The sequence below is a fragment of the Esox lucius genome, chromosome 13 (genome assembly GCF_011004845.1).
Source record: "Esox lucius isolate fEsoLuc1 chromosome 13, fEsoLuc1.pri, whole genome shotgun sequence".
In the NCBI taxonomy this organism is placed as follows: Eukaryota; Metazoa; Chordata; class Actinopteri; order Esociformes; family Esocidae; genus Esox; species Esox lucius.
The window spans coordinates 30,138,353-30,159,087 of record NC_047581.1 but is presented as its reverse complement, the minus strand read 5'-3'; the positions used below and the strand labels follow the sequence as shown (position 1 = coordinate 30,159,087).

Sequence of the window (20,735 nt, the reverse complement as noted above, 5' to 3'; positions counted from 1 at the left end):
AAGGGTGAAAACCAATTCTGGATGGTGTGATCGTTGGGCCCTCAGGCAGCACTACATTAAAAACGACACAATTCTGTAGTGGACATCACTGCATGGGCTCTTCTCAAAACTATTCTCTGTGAACACAGTACGTCGCTGCATCCACAAATGCAAGTTTATACTCTACCATGCAAAGAAGAAAACATACATAAACAACATCCAGAAACGCCGGCTCCTTCTCCGGGCCCAAGCTTAGTCCATTTTAGATGGACTGAGGCGAAGTGGAAAACTATTCTGTGGTCTGATGAATAAAATGTTTAGATATTTTTCGGGAATCATGGTCGCCGCATCCCCTGTTTGAAATGATTAGCATTTTACCCAGCGTCCCAACTTTTTTGGAATCATGGTTGTATATTAAAGAGTCACTCTTCAGTAAGTAGCTGAGGGATGGGTTTGAAAAATGAAGTTCATCTCAAATTAACAGATCATTTACGAAGAATATCGTACAATGAATTTAGTAAGACAGTTGAACTAAGCTCATGATGCTTTCATAATTAATATTCTTCGGAAATCAATAATTGATTTAGCAAACACAAATTGCCCCTTTAATAAAACGCTGTATAAAAAGTCAAGGGGGAGTTTTTCAGAAAGTAATATGTCTTGTTAACCCAGCTGTCAGCTATTTGACCAGCTCCTGATAAATTGTCCTCATAAGCCGGCATTGGTGGAAACCCCCTCTGTCGATGGGGTGAAGTTAATAGCATTGATTGTGGATATTGTGTTCTCCTCTCTGCAGGGACCCCAGTGAATCGTATTCCTATCATGGCTAAGCAGGTGTTGGACCTCTACACGCTGTACAAGCTGGTTACGGAAAAAGGAGGCTTAGTGGAGGTCATCAATAAGAAAATATGGCGTGAGATCACGAAAGGCCTGAACCTGCCCACCTCCATCACCAGCGCTGCTTTCACCCTGCGAACTCAGTGAGTAACACCGTTGATGATAACTGGCGGTAACACGGATGACCCGGCCCTGATGACCCTTGAACTGTTGTGCAGTTCACTTGAAGGCTGCGCAGGGTTTATCTGGATTTACGTATCAATCGTTCAGCGGATGCTCTTGTCTGGAGCCACTCGGAGTTGTAAAATAATATGTGATCACCAGGCTGGGACTCCCCTTCCCAGCATGCATAAGGCTGAGGCTGGGATCCACATCAAACGCCATTATTATTGCACTTTACCCAGTAAAATAGCTACCAGCCAAAAAAAATCCAACTTGATTTCTCCCGGAAAAGGCAAGGGATTTTTATATTACGTATGCGCAAGTGTCAAAGCTGATTCAATAAATTCAAAGCTGACTAAAAAGATGACATTTTTATTCAAAAGATTAAATGCCGATTGAAAAGATTAAAGGCTGGTTCAAAGATTTATAGCGTTGGCTTACGCATTGGCCTTAAAGTAAAAACTAGCCATACGTTTTCTTCTGTGCCACTACACTTCATTCAGTATTCTACTGTAGGTTTGTTACTGGGATATTTATAATATGATTCAAACCCCGGATAAGCGGAAGAAGATGGATGGATGGATGGATTCAAACCTGTGTTTCTTATCTACACAAAAAATACACATTTTAATTATAGTCCTGGACATGTACACCTAATTCAGCTTGAATCAATTAATCGTGAGGCGTTTGCTGAGTTGATTCAGATTTTGTCCGGGCTCACGTTGGGTTTGTGAGGCCAGGAGTAGAGAAACCTGAACCACTATTGCCACTATTCTGTGGTTAATTCTAGAAACACCCCATGGAATCATCACTGCTGGACAGTTGTGTCATTATGTTTTAGCAGACTGTTGATAGGTACAATAACATTGATTTTTTTCAGCGAGTGTCTGCCGTTAGAGCCAGGGGGCGTGGTAATGATGGAGCAGGGTGGGGGGGCCTTTATGCCTGTTCCCACACTGTCACTCAGGTCCGCTGCGTCCTCACACCAGCCACATTTCTCTCCCAACCGTATTCAACTGGAGACGGATGTGACAGAGTTATCGGCTGGCGGCGGATGTGACAGACAGATGTCGTCCAGTACTGACGGCATGTTTAGGCGACCCAGCCTTGCAAACAGAGATACAAACACAATGTCATGCAGAATGAAGAAATATTCATCCGTCTGTTTTCTTTACTTTATTTACCTAAACTTAATTGATTTATAAATCATTATTTGATTCAAATCCTAAAAGTTAACTATTGTCATATATTAATGTTTTAATTTACCCAGCATGCTATCGGCAGCCTGAAGATAGCAATGGAACCTAAAGCTATCATCTATAATGTGAAGCTTTTATTATACTTTTGCAAAATGTATTATTTTATTTCCTACATTTGGGGCTTGATTTTACTGCTTTATTTATTTTACTTCACCCGTGTTTATTGCATTGTATAGTGGTGAACCTGGAGAATATGTAGTGAGTTGCAGTTAACATGGCCCATGTGTCTGGGAGGACAAACAGACTGGACAGGATGACGTCACGAAAGTCTTGTAGAGGCTTATCATTTCAGCGGTTTCACTGTTGAAATGAGCTCCTCCTCACTGTAATGAAAACTGATTGTAAAGGGCTATAGATACAGCATCTGTGCGATTAATAATGTATGTTAGTGCCTCCGGATAAGAACGTCAGCTAAAAGACTGAGAAGTGAATTTACTGTCCCCTGTTCCTACAGGTACATGAAGTACCTTTACCCATACGAATGTGAAAAGAGGGGTCTGAGTTCCCCCGGAGAGCTCCAGGCGGCAATCGACAGCAACCGCCGCGAGGGTCGTCGCCAGAGTTACGGGTCGGCCATCTTTAATTACTCCCCCGTGGGGACCCCTTCGATCCTCTCCTCCCCTAAGATGAGCATGTCTCATCTGGCCATGACCTCACATAATGGAACACACCTGACCCAGGGACCCAGCATCAAGAAAGGTGAGACGCAGAGCCCACTGACATGTGACAGGAGCAGAAGGTGGCTGGGGAGGTGGAGGTAGGAACTGTAGAATATAGGTGGAGGGGTCAGAGTGGAGAGGTGGAGGTAGGAACTGTAGAATATAGGTGGAGGGGTCAGAGTGGAGAGGTGGAGGTAGGAACTGTAGTATATAGGTGGAGGTGTCAGAGTGGAGAGGTGGAGGTAGGAACTGTAGTATATAGGTGGAGGTGTCAGAGTGGAGAGGTGGAGGTAGGAACTGTAGTATATAGGTGGAGGTGTCAGAGTGGAGAGGTGGAGGTAGGAACTGTAGTATATAGGTGGAGGTGTCTGGGGAGGAGAGGTGGAGGTAGGAACTGTAGTATATAGGTGGAGGTGTCAGAGTGGAGAGGTGGAGGTAGGAACTGTAGTATATAGGTGGAGGTGTCAGAGTGGAGAGGTGTAGGTAGGAACTCTGCGGTAAAGATCTGTCAACAAAATCAGATGAAGTTGTGGTTGACTCCAGATTCACTTTGCTCTAAATATAAATGAAGCTTTTTGCTGTTCTGTGGGGGATTTCTTCCGGATGTAGAGTACCCCGCATCCCCCTGTTGATTGGCCTCTGAAGCTAAGGGAGCTTGGTCGGGCTTGGCCCCTGGATGGGAGACCAGCTACTGCTGGAAGTGGTCTGACTCTTCTCTCTGGTCTTAATATTAAATCCCAGTGACCAAGGGCCCTGTTGAAGATGTTGTCAGATGGGACAATAAACGCGTGTCTTTGTGGTCACTGAAGATCCCAGGACACATTAGTGGTGTTGACCCTGGGCATCCTGGCTTCATTGTCAATCTGTCCGCCAAACCGTCATGGCCACCTAATCATCTCCGTCCTCCAGTGGGCTAATTATCCCCCTCCCACTGTGACTAACATGTGTTGTAAAGTACCGTAGACGCTAAATTGCTCTAGATGAGAGCATCATCAAAAGGAAGAACATGAAAGATGTACACACACACACACACCCTCAAAACCACAACATTTCTTATTCTATTTCAGAGAATTGCGGTGACACACAGCACTCAGCAGTTCCACTTCCATGAATAGATAATAGATGTATGTAATGTACAGCATATATATAACTCTTATATATATATATATATATATATATATATATATATATATATATATATATATATATATATATATATATAAGAGTTATATGTATATGTTATATGTATATGTGTATATATATATAGTAGTTATATGTAGTAGATATATGCGATAGGTTTTCCTCACCAACATAAAGGGGATGTAATATACTATATCTGTACTGTGTCATAACACCAACCTACGGATGCAGAAGTTTGATTTGTACTCATGGGTTTAATGACTTCACAGTCAGGGTGCTCACCCACTCTCCTGCACAAACACACACAGAAACACATACATATCCACACACACATACACACACACACACACACACACACTGCCCTCCATTCAGTCACATAGAACCTGTGGGCAGTCCGATCATCTTCGGGAAGAGGAAACATCTTGCAGGACTTCCTCATACCCACAATGCCCTGCTGTCAGCTTCCTTGAGGAATGGAATGCAGAAACAAAGAGCAATTTAGGATGATGACCTGTGGATCATAGAGGAAGAAGGAACACTGAGGGGTTAGAAAACAACATGAATAGAGATAGAAAATGAGAGTAGACTGCAACATAACAGAGATAAGTTGGAAAATAGAGAGATGATAGGAAGAGGAAAAGAGAGAGAGAGATGTGGATAACAAGACCGTGTCCTAAAGTCCAGGGAAAGAAAATGTTCCAGGGTGTAGCGGGCTAATTAGATCCTTCCAATGCGTGTGCAAAAATGCAGCCTTGATTAGTGGAATCCCATAATGTACCACATTATTACTTTTTTTCACCCACATGAATATTTTAAACAGAATGGCTCAGGGTTGCCTAATTATGTGACACATGCATGTTTAAGCATGATTTCGAGACTTGACACATTTTGACCGATGAAATAGCTGATAAATTAAGTGTTTAATTGTTTCTCAGGTCAGTTCCATCTTAAAGACCAGAAGGGATTTGTCTGTTTAAATGTCAAGCTTGTTTTATCATTAAAAAGTGGACACTGCATCATTCCAGTCACAGCTGTGTCCTAAAGTTGATGCGACATGACTAAGTGAGCAGGGCAGAGAGGCTGGTTTGGGGTTCACAGACTTTCACCCCGATTATGTCCACTGGGACGCTGCTGGTTTAGGGTTCACAGACTGTCACCCCGATTATTTCCCCTGCTGGTTTGGGATTCACTGGGGTAATTTCACAGACATGCTGTTGTGTGTCTAACGTGTGTGTTCCGCAATACCACAACCAATGTTAGGGCATCCATAAGAAAACACGGGAGAAGAGTGGTGTTCAGGGAAACGTTTCTGCCCGCGTGATTTCACCCATCATGGCATTGCGTCAAGCCCCGAGAAACCCACACACATATCTCCCGAGATCCGAAAGACAGTAAAAAACGGGCCGTAGATTAATGGAGTGTTTTGTTCCAGAGGACGGCCTGATGGGGGGCTGCTTGTCGGGACGCACCGGTGGCGTGACCATGTCCCTGGGGGGGCACCACGGGGAAACCGCCGCCCAGGCTGTGGCGGCCCAGTCGGCTCAGGCCGCGGCCCTGGAGCAGCTGAGGGAGAAGCTGGAGAGCGGCGAGCCGCCGGAGAAGAAGATGATGATGATGGCCGAGGAGCAGCACAGGCTCATGCAACACGCGCTTCAGCAGAACCTCTTCGCCATGGCAACGCAGCTGCCCATGAACATAAAGCTCAACAACCGAGGTGAGGCGATGAGAGGTATGCCTAAATTTCTTCACTGTTATTAGCATGTTGTATTGTGCAGTTCTGTTCCTGGACAGCTGCCATCCCACAGGGGCTCTCCCCAAGCCTAATTGAGCCCACCTGGTTCTAATTATTAGCGTGATGAAAAGCTAAATCAGGTTTTTCACAACTAGGTTTGGAGAATAAACCTGCAGAACTGTAGATCTCCGTGAACAGGGTTGAGCAGCCCATATGTACACCATGCGACACAATGAGAAGCCCTGTAACCGTCTTTAATTGAACCTGTAATCATGTTATTACATATAACGTTACTACATTATTATATTACATTTTCTTCTGTGTATTATTATGTTACATTTTTTAAACAACTGAGCACTAGGGGTTGCAGCGAATGACCAAAATACCACAGCAATGGGCTTTTCCCTGGTACCACTCATCATAGAGTCACTAATGCAGATAGTGGATGAGTACTGGATGGGTCTAAAAGGCACTATTCTTATTTTATATGATATCAAATATTATTTCCTGAACATCCATAGTTGCTAATGCGGATAATAATGTGTTGTTCTGTTTTTAATTATAGTTTTGTGATATCTGTGCTTTAATAACTGTGATACAAGAATGAATCATTTGAAAACCCACAGACGAGCACTTGGAGAATGCCGACTGTTATTTACAGATCATCGGTTATTTGTATTCTATAACAACACCTAAATCCACATGCTTAATATCTAACCTAACTCAGTCTGTAGTGGTGCTTTCAAGTAGCTGGAGTTAAATATTTACCACACCCCCAGAATTAGACCCTATACAAGTGGTTTGGGGTTGAATATTAACCACAGCCCCAGAATATGACCATATCCAAGTGGTTTGGGGTTGAATATTAACCACAGCCCCAGAATAAGACCATATCCAAGTGGTTTGGGGTTGAATATTAACCACACACCCAGAATAAGACCATGTCCAAGTGGTTTGGGGTTGAATATTAACCACAGCCCCAGAATAAGACCATGTCCAAGTGGTTTGGGGTTGAATATTAACCACAGCCCCAGAATAAGACCATATCCAAGTGGTTTGGGGTTGAATATTAACCACAGCCCCAGAATAAGACCATGTCCAAGTGGTTTGGGGTTGAATATTAACCACACCCCCAGAATAAGACCATATCCAAGTGGTTTGGGGTTGAATATTAACCACACCCCCAGAATAAGACCATGTCCAAGTGGTTTGGGGTTGAATATTAACCACACCCCCAGAATAAGACCATATCCAAGTGGTTTGGGGTTGAATATTAACCACACCCCCAGAATAAGACCATGTCCAAGTGGTTTGGGGTTGAATATTAACCACAGCTCCAGAATAAGACCATATCCAAGTGGTTTGGGGTTGAATATTTACCACAGCCCCAGAATAAGACCATGTCCAAGTGGTTTGGGGTTGAATATTAACCACAGCCCCAGAATAAGACCATATCCAAGTGGTTTGGGGTTGAATATTAACCACACCCCCAGAATAAGACCATGTCCAAGTGGTTTGGGGTTGAATATTAACCACAGCCCCAGAATAAGACCACATCCAAGTGGTTTGGGGTTGAATATTAACCACAGCCCCAGAATAAGACCATATCCAAGTGGTTTGGGGTTGAATATTAACCACACCCCCAGAATAAGACCATATCCAAGTGGTTTGGGGTTGAATATTAACCACACCCCCAGAATAAGACCCTATACAAGTGGTTTGGGGTTGAATATTAACCACACCCCCAGAATAAGACCATATCCAAGTGGTTTGGGGTTGAATATTTACTACATCTACAAAACTGGTGAAGGGTCATTCAGGAAAAAAACAGCTATTTTTGAACATCTCTTTTTACTCAATGCCGAGAACCAAATCTCTTTGGCGATGTGAGGCTTTCTTTTTTCTGCATGTTTTCTTAACTTTTTTAGCATAAACAACAGTTAGATAAGTTACAAAATGGTTCACTAAATGTTGCAGTGCAGAAACACTGAATACTGAGGAGAACACATCTTTGTGCCTCAGTGCATTTTTAGAGTAATGTCAGTGTATCAGCTCCCAAAGGTTTTGGACAGATGAACAGATGAACTACGCTCCGACTGATGTTTCACAAGTGTTTGTTGTGTTCCTCAACGTCTTACTTCTAACAGCAAACACCATGAAAAAAGTGTGCGCCTTCTGACCAGAGATTTAGGAATAGTTTAGGAACAATCTTTTTACTTATTTTCTTCACAAACGCCTTACTCGAAGTATAACATCAGAAAGTTCTAGAAAGATTATTCTGATTAGTTTGCTTGATCACATTGATACGCATGATAATTAGCCAACAGAATTCACTACTTTAAACGGGTATTGTTATTGCCCAAGACATTGCAAAATCCATATTAACATTGTTACATGTTATTAAAAAAATTTAATAATAATAATATTATATATGTGATTACACAACAACACCTTTTACAGCACATTTTTCTGCGACAGCTACAGTCAGGGAAAATAGATGTAATTTATTTGAACGTGTATTTCACTCGTACATAATTCTTGCCTACTCTTTGGCCTTTACAAGAGTTTTTCGGGACTCAAATGAGATGACTCCCGAACACTGAAAAGACTAGGAATATTCATCTCTGCCCAGAATAATATCCAAGCCAGGCTCATTTTGCAGTCATTTACACCAGTTGTAATGATTGAGTTAAATGATTGAGATTGTATTGATTTTCACTGCAAGTTTTAGCTACCATTACATTTCCTTCTTGACTGAGATGTCATGGTGTTAAGATGTTTCAGCCGTTGGTCCTTCTTGACAGATGTCATGGTGTTAAGATGTTTCAGCCGTTAGTCCTTCTTGACAGATGTCATGGTGTTAAGATGTTTCAGCTGTTGGTCCTTCTTGACTGAGATGTCATGGTGTTAAGATGTTTCAGCCGTTGGTCCTTCTTGACAGATGTCATGGTGTTAAGATGTTTCAGCCGTTAGTCCTTCTTGACAGATGTCATGGTGTTAAGATGTTTCAGCCGTTAGTCCTTCTTGACAGATGTCATGGTGTTAAGATGTTTCAGCTGTTGGTCCTTCTTGACTGAGATGTCATGGTGTTAAGATGTTTCAGCCGTTGGTCCTTCTTGACTGAGATTTCATGGTGTTAAGATGATTCAGCCTTTGGTTCCACTCAACTTGTCTATATCTTGCAAAATTCCACAGTAAACTGTCCTGACGAGCGTTCTCATTGCTAGCAGCTGGCAAGCCTTCTTTCATGACTTTGCTAAGTTCAGAGCAAAAATGGCATCAGCACTGAACATATAATGTCAGAAAGTCATAGAATGTGAGATTGACATAGCATGTCAGATAGATAATGTGAGATTGACATAGCATGTTAGATAAATAGATGTGAGATAGACATAGCATATTAGATACATACTGTAGATAATGTGAGATTGACATAGCATGTTAAATAGATACTGTAGATAATGAGAGATAGAAATACCATGTCAGATAGATAGAGTGGAAATGTATTGCCACTTTGACAAGATAAGACGTACATATTTATTTTACCCTGGGGCTGGCCCGTCTGGCTTGTCTGTTGTGAAACCCTTGTCAGACCTTGTCAGTGTACAGCGTCATTCAGACAGGACATGAGAAAAACTTCACGGATGAGGTAGACTGATGAAATCATAAAGGCTGTGCCCAGATATAAAAAGGTAAAGCACCGTGTTCAGAAATCTACCGGCCAAAAGAAAAATCTAGCAACCGAGCTGAGCTACATAGTCTACTGCTAAACATGGAAAACCACATATCGATGGGGAACATACCATTCCTCAGGAGTTTGGAGGCTTGATAGATTGTCTATGACACAATAATCCCAAACAATCTTTAGAATTTCGAAAGAAATCATCTGTGTTAATTGGGACTTAATCCAATTATCAAAAGAATAACCTCCATAAGAAAACTTTTTTTAAAGCATTTTATAAAAAGAAAATCAGGTCTGCTAGTGATTAAATGTAGCTTGCAAACTTGCCAATTGCCTGCATCAAAACAACTGGTGCAATACATCTTGTCAATGTGACCTTTAGCAACGCACTTAACCCAGATTGCTCCTGTAAGTCACACGATAAGCTAAATGACCAATATGTAAATGAATTGTAGAAATGGTTGGTGAGTTCTCTTTATAAAATGCATGATCCGCTAATGCAAAGAGGCAAGTCATTATAGCATCAGGAATGAGATCTCTGAGGACTTCACAGATGTTATGAAGATATACGGACCAGAACCAGCTCTCGGCCAATCGGCTAGATGTGATTGGTCAGAATATCAGAGCTGTTGATGTTTCTGAGTGGGGCGGTGCATAGAACAAGTCATAAGTCCTAGATGCTTTAATAATAGGGTCTAAAGATTGAGAGGCCTATCTTCACGTGTGTGATTTCATCTCTCTCCACATGACTGCCTCTCAGGCATTAGTCATAATAGTAGGTTTCGCTCTGAGGCTTGATGGTAGAATGATTCAGGATTGTTCCCGGGTTAATTCCTCCACTGGCTGACACAAACTGTCTGGCTGGCTGGGCAGCAGCCCTACAAATAAACACACTCATTTACAGATTACATCAAAACACTATGATTAAATATGGTAGGCCTGGTTGGAGAACTCCCCTGAAACGTTCAGTAATAATGGGCCTGTTTTTTTTTTTTAAGAAATAGAGCATCACAATAATGTGGGGTGAGTGTTGTGAAAATGGGACAATTAGCAAAAACAGGGACATTTAAGCTTCGATAATGGAATTTCTTTGCACGTCTTCCGCTTACACACCGCTCACCCTATATTAGTGTTAAATGATAAGCACATTATGAGATTAATGTTTCAACTGGTTACATAAATAAAATGTCTGTATTTGTCTATACTTGCTTGTTTTTTTATTTCATTTGGGAAAACCTGTTGTTCCCTGAGTATCACTTGTGTCAGTGATATAGGTATTATCAGTAGTGTCAGTAGAAACATTACTATGGGTAGTATCAGTTGTGTCAGTAGTGTCAGTAGAAACACTAGTACGAGCATTATCATTTGTGTTAGTAGTGTCAGTAGAAACACTAGTATGAGTAGTATCAATTGTGTCAGTAGAAACACTAGTACGAGCATTATCATTTGTGTCAGTAGTGTCAGTAGAAACACTAGTATGAATAGTGTCAGTTGTGTAAATGGTAGTAGAAACACTCGTGTTTTTTTTCTGTTTCTTTTCTGTTCCATGTTCACTTTTATGTCAGTAGTGTTAGCAGAAACACTAGTATGAGTAGTATCAATTGTCAGTAGAAACAGCAGCACGAGCAGTGTCAGTAGGGTCAGTAAAAACAGTAGGATGAGTAATATCATTTGTGTCAGTAGTGTCAGTAAAAACAGTAGTATGAGTAACATCAGTGGTATCAAAGTTCTCCAGGTGCCTGTCCGTGTCCTGTGACATCACTCTTCCGTGTCAGCGTGTCCCCCGAGGGGGGGAAGGAGATAACCGATGTGTACAAATGGCTGCTACATCTTTGGACAGTTCCCTCTCCCTCAGAACTCTTTAATAAACTGCTCCTTAGCCTGTCACTCTGTGAGTTATCGCCAATACTCCTCTCCTGCATCTCCTGTGTTCCCATTCTAAATGCTCATATTGAGTTTTCCTCTCTCCCGCTTCCTGACAGATGACAGACAAGAGACGGCATTGAATCTGTCTACCAGCGGCATTAGCAGCATCAACATGTCAATAGAAATAAATGGAGTTGTCTACACAGGTAAATAGAGGGTCCGTTTGCTGATGTAATTGCAGGCAGGAAATTCAATAAGTTATAGCAGCGCCCCGGCGCTTAGTCCTCCACACAAGTTGATGTCTTTGCTATAAAATCCATCGTAATGAAGTGGCAGTCCAATGGAGTTAAAAAAGTTAAATATCTCAGAACCGGGCTGGTGGAGGCCGGGCGGGCGGGGGGTCGATGGGGCTTATTGTCTTAGACCCGGGGGGGGAGGGAGAGGCTGAGGGGGGTCGCTTTCGACGCCTCCCGCCTGCACTCTCACCGCAGAGACGGTGGTGATTACCCTGAGATGGGCAGAGCGGGCCACCGACGCCGTGGTCCGGTGATAAGCCTGCTGGGGGAAGGCTTCCGGTGGGGTTGAAGTGGCCACCACCGTTTAAACTGACGGAGAGCTTTCCCCGCCTGTCGGAAACTCGGTGCTGAGTGAGGGTGGATCTGATTGGGTGGATCTGATTGATAATGACACCAGATTGGACCTCTCTTTAAATCCCCCTGGGCCTTACAGTTAGTTAGTCATATTCAGGTAATTTGTTTGATTATGTGATGGGGCCCATTTGTTAGCGAGTTGATACTGGGGTGGGGTCTGATTGTGTAGATTCTACAGTACGATAGGCCATGTAGACGTGTATGAAATAGTGTTTTCTGTTAGTATTTGTAGTGTTAATGATGGTAGTAAGAAGAAATGTTAGACGTAATAGTGATAGTAATAGAGGTTGTCCCCATTGATGGTCAGCTGTTCTATTGTACTGATAGTTGTAGCAGTAGCAGTACTTCAGTGACTGGAAGATTGATCTGGCATCACGCTCAACATGTTTTAACTCTGTCTACCTCTGCCGTACGCCGTCCTTCCAGGAGTTCTGTTTGCCAGGAAGCCCTCCCTCCCCATGATGCTGGGCGGTCACCGGGTCCAGAACCAGAACCAATCCTCATCTCAGGAAAAGACCAGTCCGGTGCTCCACTCCTCTGTGCAGATCCAGCCTTCCCGCTCCTTGTCGTCCACATCTTCCACGTCCTCAACCCACGGACATGGAAACTCCTCCCCCTAAACTGAGCCACGCCCTCAGCCCCACTGTCTCACTTCTAAACTCCGCCCCCCCGTCCCCGAAAGACAACAAGCAGTCTGTGATACCTGGAGAAGAGACTTCTATTGTCAATCTTGTCTTTTTCTCAAGTTCTGTTAGTCCTGTTGAAAGAATCCAAGTTTTATTAACCAAGAAAAATACTTCCGTAGAAAAAGAAAATGCTCTCGTTCTAATTTCTCCTCCTTCCTCCGAACTCTGAATAGCAGTGATATGTACAATAGAGGACCTCTGAACCATGTCTGTGTACAGAGGGAGTGGGTTGTATTTCTGTTTCCTGACACCAGATGCTCAGTTTGCAGAAGCATCCAAACAGATATAAGGAACTGTGGAACAAAGACACTGGGATCGAGTTGGCTCTCTGCTGTCTGTCTGTCTGTTGTTCCGCCATCAAAGATGAGATGCTTGACCCTTGTTCCTCGAGAGAGAGAGTGCTTGTTAATCTGCGCTAGGGTTTGAAGGCGACCACTGCAAGGCATGACAAGCCGTTTCATTGTCACTTGATAAACGCCAAAAAACTCACGTTGTCTTTAAATCACGAACTAGAGTATTGCTACTTTTATCTGAGAACCAAAGAAAAAATAGAGTAACCAATGAAAAGAGAGTAGCTGAATAAACATCTGAAATATGCACTGCACACACTCAACCGCGGCTGTTGTGTCAGTGATCAAACTACCACCGCTATATTCCCCTAAAAGCACATCCAACAGAATCAGGGAAACCTCATCACTTCTCTTCTAGGGACGAACATTTCTCAGAAATCCGATGGTTCAGACGCTGAGTGTTCCGATCTGTCAATGTCACAAGCAGTCAAAACCATTTCTGATGCAGAGGGGTAACAGCTAGTATCAAGACATCCTGTTGTTTTATTCCGACGCCTTTGTCAGCTGGCCTGGTAGCCTACGTCTCTTAGCAACCCTTCGGACAGGTTAGGCTAGGTTCCCAGAATGCATGATGGCTTTAAGAGAAATATTTTGGAAGGCATCTTCTGTTGACTGCGCATCAGTATCCATCAGTCATTGCCATTAAAGTTTGTGTAAAAGTCTTACTTTGCAATCAGACTATAGCAACAACAAAAAAAGGATCTTCTGATGGACTATTGCCGAGCAGTCAGTCTCAAATCCTACGAAATTAAGACTTTAACAATTGCTACGGGATCCCAATCTGCCGAGCACAGGATTGGGCAGAGCACTTCGACGTGTGACCCTGTGGAAGGAGATATGTAGGTAAATCACACATGGTAAAACCTACGGATTGCTGTCCAGACAAACAGATTCATGTGGGTGAAACAGCAGAACATACAGAGTACTAATCTAATCATTTATCACACAGTGGTTTTCAGTAAATAGCATCATGTCTTTTTTTGTAATGCACTTGTGACTAACGCTGCAGTCTCTCTACTCACTCTTTTGCTCTTTCTATATTGTTCTCTCTTTATCTCTGTCTTGTTCCTTCTCTCTCTCTCTGCTTGGCTTCATGAAGATAAAGATATCAGTTTTTTTCTATTGTGAAGAGAAATGGAAAACAGTTAGAAGATTTTTTATTAAGTCTTTTAAGCATATAGTTTCATATTTTATTTATTTAGTTTTTATGTTTTGATTTGGGGCTGCAACCATGCATTCAGCTACACAACTTTTGTTTCAAAACTTTTTGTCTTTTCTCCCACAGACAGATACCTCATTAACCTTTGTCTGAATATATATTACAGAGCATGAATACAAAATATACCTCATATATTTAATTTGTATTTTTTTTTTTGTAAAGCCACTTAAGAATCAATGTTTTTGTTTCAACAGATCACTGGATTTTTCATATTTTGTATAATTATACCAAAGAAGGGAATATTGAACACACATCTACCTCATTCATTATAGACTGTGCCAATCAAACATGACCACAATCCTAATTGCCAGTTTTTCTGTGTAGCCTTCTTAGGTCAAAACCCACACACACATTTGCTAGACCAGAAAATGCAGAGACAAAACCAACACAGGTGGACCACTTAAGTTGTGAAGGAGTTCACACTTTTCTCTTTTTGTATTGTTGTTGGGGGAAAACACCTGGAATCCATAATTTCATCTGTACAACACTGCACAGCTCTTGTCCTACAGTGTGTTCAGGTTTGTGGTTTATCTTGTTAGATAATGTATAGGTAGTAATGTTAAATGGTAATGACACAATAGGGTACCATGCAGCAACACAGAACAAACTTCCGTTCGGCCACTGTAATTAATTGTCTTTCCAGGTGTCACTTCTGTCATTGAATGCGTCTGTAATCATTATTCCCAGAGTTCACTTGAAAAATGTGTTCTTCTGGAAATCATGTCATTATGTGGACGGAGAACATTTTTAGATTCAAAGCTGTATTCCAATGTTTGTGCTAGAATGCCTCTTAGAACACACAGAACTGTATATACCGTTGCTTTATTCTGAGTAGCATGCTGGTGTGGACACTGGAACGGCGCTGAGGAGCAGAACATTCTGTCAGGACAGTGTCACTTTCTGTGGAGTCACTGAAGCACATTTATCCCATGCTTCGCAGTGCTCTGTCACTTTGAAACCAGTTCCGTCCATAATAGTTACCTCCTAGTCCTACTTTTTGGGTCAAATCGACGCATCAACATAGCAGAGTAATAAGCATCCACATACTATGTGAGAAGACAGAACTCCTAACTTTAGCCATCTGGGAGTGAAATATGATAGTGATTTATGTCAGGGAGAAGCTGGGTGTCGGGACTGGGTGTGTATGTTTTATGGAATCCATACAGAGACCCACTGATGAACGTACAATATATTTTCATCCATCCTCCACATAACCAAACCACACAACGATTTATGTCTCTAAATCTGACTGAAGCCATTGTTTTACCCATGAAGGTGATATTTACTGAAGGACCTATATGCCTATGGGGGAAATAGAACTGAAACAGAACATATCAGAGATGGTTTTGATATCACATCACTGGCATGGTGGAAGTCTCAAGGCTGTTTCTCCAGCTCACATCTCTTCCTGTACTGCTCAGCCTTGGAGGCGGGACACCCAAAACATTTAGCCAATCACTGAGCAGCTTTGCTTACTGAAGCGACAAGAACATCCAGTACAATCAACATAATTCTTGTAACCAAAGATATTTTTCAAAAAAAACTGCAAGAAAGATCACTTTGTTAATGAAAAAATTACCAAATATGACAGAGAAGTTGTTGAGTGTAACAAAGATGAATCAACAGCATTGGCTTATGTCCTTAAATCACTTAAATAACATGTTGTTTACTTTGTATTTTAGCTATGCTATGCTTGTAGATTGTAGATCCTATAATGGCTTTATTCGCTGTGTATGAAGCTTTCAATATTTCTTTTTTTTCCCTTTTGTTTATTTTGGATAAATCCAGTGCATTATGGGAATGCTGGATTGTGGTGCTCAGGGGTTATTGAAAACATAAAAATAAAAACATATATAACAGGTGAAAGAGATTCTTTGTTTTTGCCATTTGACTTGTAGCATATTTAGAAATAAAACACTGCTTATAACTTCATTCAAATGTCTTTATTCTTCATTTTATGTACAGTGTTTTCTGAAAATATTCAGCCACCTTCAGTTTCTCCACATTCTGTTGTGTTATAGACGACATTTCTAGTTGATTAAAAAATGACATACAGTCACTCTCAAAAGAATTCACTCCCCTTAGACTCTACCACAGTTTATTGTGTTACAACATGAAATCAAAAAGGATTTCATCAGAAGTTTTTGCCAGTGATTAACAGAAAAGGTCCATAATGTCAAAGTGAAACCAAAAATGAAACATTGTTCTAAATTAATTACAAATTCCAAGCAGAAAATAGTAGTATTCATCCCCTTTATCAATCAATAATTGGTAAAAGGCACATTTGGCAGCAATTACCACCTTGAGTCTATTTGGATACGTTTCAACTGGCTTAGCACATCTGGACACAGCAGTTATTCTTAGCAAAATTGCTCAAGCTGCATGTCCACCTTTGGTGAAAAGCAGTTTTCAACGCTTTCCACATATTCTCAATTGGATTAAGGTCAAGGCTTTGAATGGGTCATTCCCGGACATCAACTTTTTTGCTTTTAAGACGCTCCACTGTGTCTTTGCCTGTATGTTTGTAGTCATTGCTCTGCTGCTAGATTTTTTTTCTCCCAGGTTACAGGTCTCTTGTAGGCCTCAGCAGGTTTTCCTCTAAGATTTCTCTGTACTTTGCTGCATCTGTTTTGCCCTCTGTCTTCATTCGATTTCCATGCCCTGACGCATGATGCTGCCCCCACAATGCCTCACGGTGGAGATGGTGTTCTTAAGATGATACTGTAGGCTTCCGTTGGTAGGCTTCATCAGACCGTTGTTATGTCTCATCAGACCATAGAATGTTCTTCCACTCAGTTTCACAGTCTCCCATGTGCCTTCTGGCTACAGCTGACTGAGATTTGGTGTGAGTTGTTTTATTTTTGCCACTTTCCAATACAGGCCACTTTTGTGAAGCACTCAGGCTGTTGCTGCGGTATTCACAGTTTCTCCCAGCTTAACCGTGGAAGTCTGTAACTCCCTTTTTCCTCGTAAATATATAAACTTTGTCATGCTTTTTGCCATCTAATATATCAATATTATATTGCAATGTTTAATGCTTGTATGTGGTTGCCTGGATGTAATTATTCAAATACTTATTTTTTAACAGTACATCTTTATTCGTGACAGGCATCTTAATTCGTGACCGTGGTAGTTTTCTTTTTCTTTTCTTCTCGGACATTATTATACCGGGCGATTGAAGTGTTCACACAGCCTAAAATGTCAGCTTTCTGTTCCTCAGGTTGACCAACTCCCAGCAACCTGTCCCCTTCTTATCATTCATTCAATAAGACACGCATGAATAATGAATGAATTGGTCAGTTTCAGGTGTTCCAGATCAATTTCTTTAGTGTTAAATTGAAGCATTTTAATAATGCCTTGATATGTTAAGTTGATTAAGTTAATAATAGTTTGTTTGCAATGTGTTTCTTCCCAGGGAAATCCGCCGTGTCACAAACTGTTATTCATCAATCATGTCATAAGCAATTATTCCAGGGGACAAGCTGAGTATAGAGAGAGTATAGCATGGAGGGCTCACCAAACCGACATATGGCACCAGCTATTTTCAATGGCATTAGTGGCCAATAGAGATATGACATTGTAATACAATTGAATAAAAACAGCAGATGGCCTAATTTGTCAGACACACACAGGTGCACTGAATGAATGAAAGGAAACTGTCAATTAATCTCTGCAGCGATGGATGGACAGAGTGGGAGAGAGAGCGACGGAAAGAGAAAATAAAGAGAGACAGAAAGGATGGGAGAGAGGGAGAGAAAGACAACTGTCTTAAGTTGACAACTCTGCATTCAGCACAGAGGCCAACATCCCATTGGTCAAACCAACGCAGGCAATTAAAGGAGCGAAACTGTGGTGAATGCAGTGTTAAGCAGCTAAAACGGGGTAAAGATTGGTTAATTAAGGCGAGGAATGCTGATGTAATTATCCTCACTGGAGATTAGTGTGTGGCCCGGGCAAGGTCCTCGGTCAATTTCTGTGGCGTGGCCAGGGTCAGCAGGTAATAGAGTTATTATTGGAGATCACCCTCTCTCCTCTGTTACTTTACACTTCTAAATAAACAAAAACAAATTAGCAGCAGCGCCGTCTCCGATAATGGGTTATCTTGTCAGGAGGTTGACAGGAATCCATGCCCCTATAACACTGTGTTAATTTTATGCACCAGTGACAGCCAAGCTGCTGGTCAATACCGCTACTATAAAGCACAGCCAGCCATCCATCTGGCCTGAAGGAAGGAAGGAAGGTGGCAGGGAGAGGAGTGAGAGAGAGAGAAATAGAAAGAAAGGAAGACAGAAAGAAAGATGGAGAGGTGGTAAAAAGGGACATAAGGAAACTTGAGTGTTTAGTTTTAGAACATTATTTATTCAGTCCCTTTAGCAGTGTGAGTATTGAAATGGTGATGATGATGGTGTTGACGATAATGGTGATGATGATGTTGGTGATGAAGAGCATTCATGTTATGTAGGATGATGAAGACGACGATGATGACAATGATGATGGTGACAACATCAGCGGGAGTGTCTCTGGTTGACCCAGACGTTGGGTCCGTGACGTTATTGTCATTATATTTATATTCTTCATACGTGTTCGAGTGTTTCACTTGAGAAATTATACCCGTCACTTTGGTAAACTGTGAAGTACACAAATGAAAAACAAGACCAGTTTGAATCTCAGGGTGGTTTAGACCAGTAGCAGAATAGTTAGTAACCACTACATATTGTATCTTATAGGGTTATATGGTCAGCCAACATCAGCTTCTTTTCTCTCTTTCCCTCTTTCTCTCTGTCCCTCCATATCTTTCTCTCCCTGAGTTTCCCTCCCTATCTGTTTTCTCTCTCCCTTTTTCCTTCCCTCTCATTTTTCTTCCATTCTTTCTCTCTCTCTTCCTCTCTTTCCCTAACTCTCTCTTTTTCCTTCTCTAAATAATCCTCTCACTCCCTCTATTTTTCCCTTTATCCCGCCCCCCCTCACCCCCAGTCTTCATTACAACTAAAGTATTCAACCGGCGTCATGTGATCAAGTGATCAGATTACCATGGCTCTTTTCAAAGGGTCATCTGCAAACCACCAAATCATATTAAACAAGTGAAAATTCTAACTTAATTTACTTAATCATCTATTCCGTCTGTAAGACACTTCTTTTGTGTTCAGGGATTCACAACACCCGCCCCCCAAAACCTGGCCCCAAAATAGAAATCTCCTGGAGTCTTGATAGAATGAGTATAATGTGGTATGGTACTATTTGTTTGCATGACAAGCATGTTCACTAGACTAAAGAACATGTCTATTATAAATAAAAGGGATTCTATGATAGTCATCATTACTCCACTCTAGACAAAAGTCCTGATTCAATTACACATATGTCACAGGGAACATCTGCCCTACTGCCTGCCCCTTCACCTTATCCACTTCAATAACACAGTGAGTCCTAGGAAGACGACGATCACTGAGGTAAATATCTGAAATTCACGAGTGGCTGATTTGCATAAAACATTCATTGAAAAGGTGTTGCTCCAGCTGTGGATTAAGAGCTGGTCACCTTGTACGGGGATTTGGATTTGGCCGGACAGGATACTGTCCCACTGTCAGTGTCAATACAACTCAAGGCTGCAGGCCAAGGGGACGGACACACCTGGCCTGCTCTATATAAATAATTCCTTCCTGTCCCGGATCTGCCAAACTAACCCTGATTCAGTGATCATCCTACATCTGCCAAACTAACCCTGATTCAGTGATCATCCTACATCTGCCTAACTAACCCTGATTCAGTGATCATCCTACATCTCCCAAACTAATCCTGATTAAGTGACCATCCTACATCTGCCAAACTAACCCTGATTCAGTGACCTTCCTACATCTGCCAAACTAACCCTGATTAAGTGACCATCCTACATCTGCCAAACTATCCCTGATTCAGTGATCATCCTACACCTGATACAGATGAAAAGGGACTAAATAAGTTACCAGTGAGTCTGGTGTTGGGTTTGAATGTAGGGCCAGGGTTAACCAGGGTGTAAAGGTCACAGGTGTAAAGGTCAGTCTGGAGGGCAGAGGTTACGAAGTGGATGGTAGTGGTAAATAACATCTGCCATCTAACTAGGGTAGGAAGTTGTCAGGTTGTGCCTGGTGGTTTGGTCTGACTTGGTGTAATGTTGTGGTGTTGTGTTGTTATGGTGTTGTGTCCCAAGTTGTTTTGCGGTGTTGTGATGTGGTGTTGTGGTGTTGTGCCCCAGGCTGTTTTGCCTTTTTGTTGCCGTGTTTCTTTGATGTGTGTGTCCCCCATGCAATCCCAGATCCAGAGCCTTTTGCCTAAGAATGTGTTCTTAAGGAACTGGCCTGGTACAATAAATCCCCCACCCCACCCCACCCCCCCCATGCACACACACACTTTTCTAGTCAACTTGACAAGCTTTCGTTTACGCCTCCGGGTACTTCATTCTTCTGCTTCTTCCTCTCGTTATGTATATTTCTGCTTACAACCTTCTTATTTGTGATGGACGACCCATCGATAAGAGTAA

At 41.9% G+C, this 20,735-nt stretch overlaps 1 protein-coding gene across 4 annotated transcripts in view; it reads left to right on the top strand.

Moving 5' to 3' along the window:
- arid3c (AT rich interactive domain 3C (BRIGHT-like)) overlaps window positions 1-14,353 on the top strand; it is a 90,242-nt gene extending 75,889 nt beyond the window's left edge. For 2 of the 4 annotated variants that reach the window (XM_010876947.3, XM_010876945.3), the window contains 5 exons: window positions 776-959; window positions 2,692-2,936; window positions 5,469-5,765; window positions 11,433-11,522; window positions 12,393-14,353. In XM_010876947.3, coding sequence (XP_010875249.1) covers window positions 776-959; window positions 2,692-2,936; window positions 5,469-5,765; window positions 11,433-11,522; window positions 12,393-12,586 — 1,010 coding nt within the window. In that variant the 3' untranslated portion in view covers window positions 12,587-14,353. The remainder of the gene's footprint in view (window positions 1-775; window positions 960-2,691; window positions 2,937-5,468; window positions 5,766-11,432; window positions 11,523-12,392) is intronic. The other 2 variants (XM_010876948.3, XM_010876946.3) reach the window with 1 other exon arrangement.
- Window positions 14,354-20,735: the final 6,382 nt, after the last annotated feature.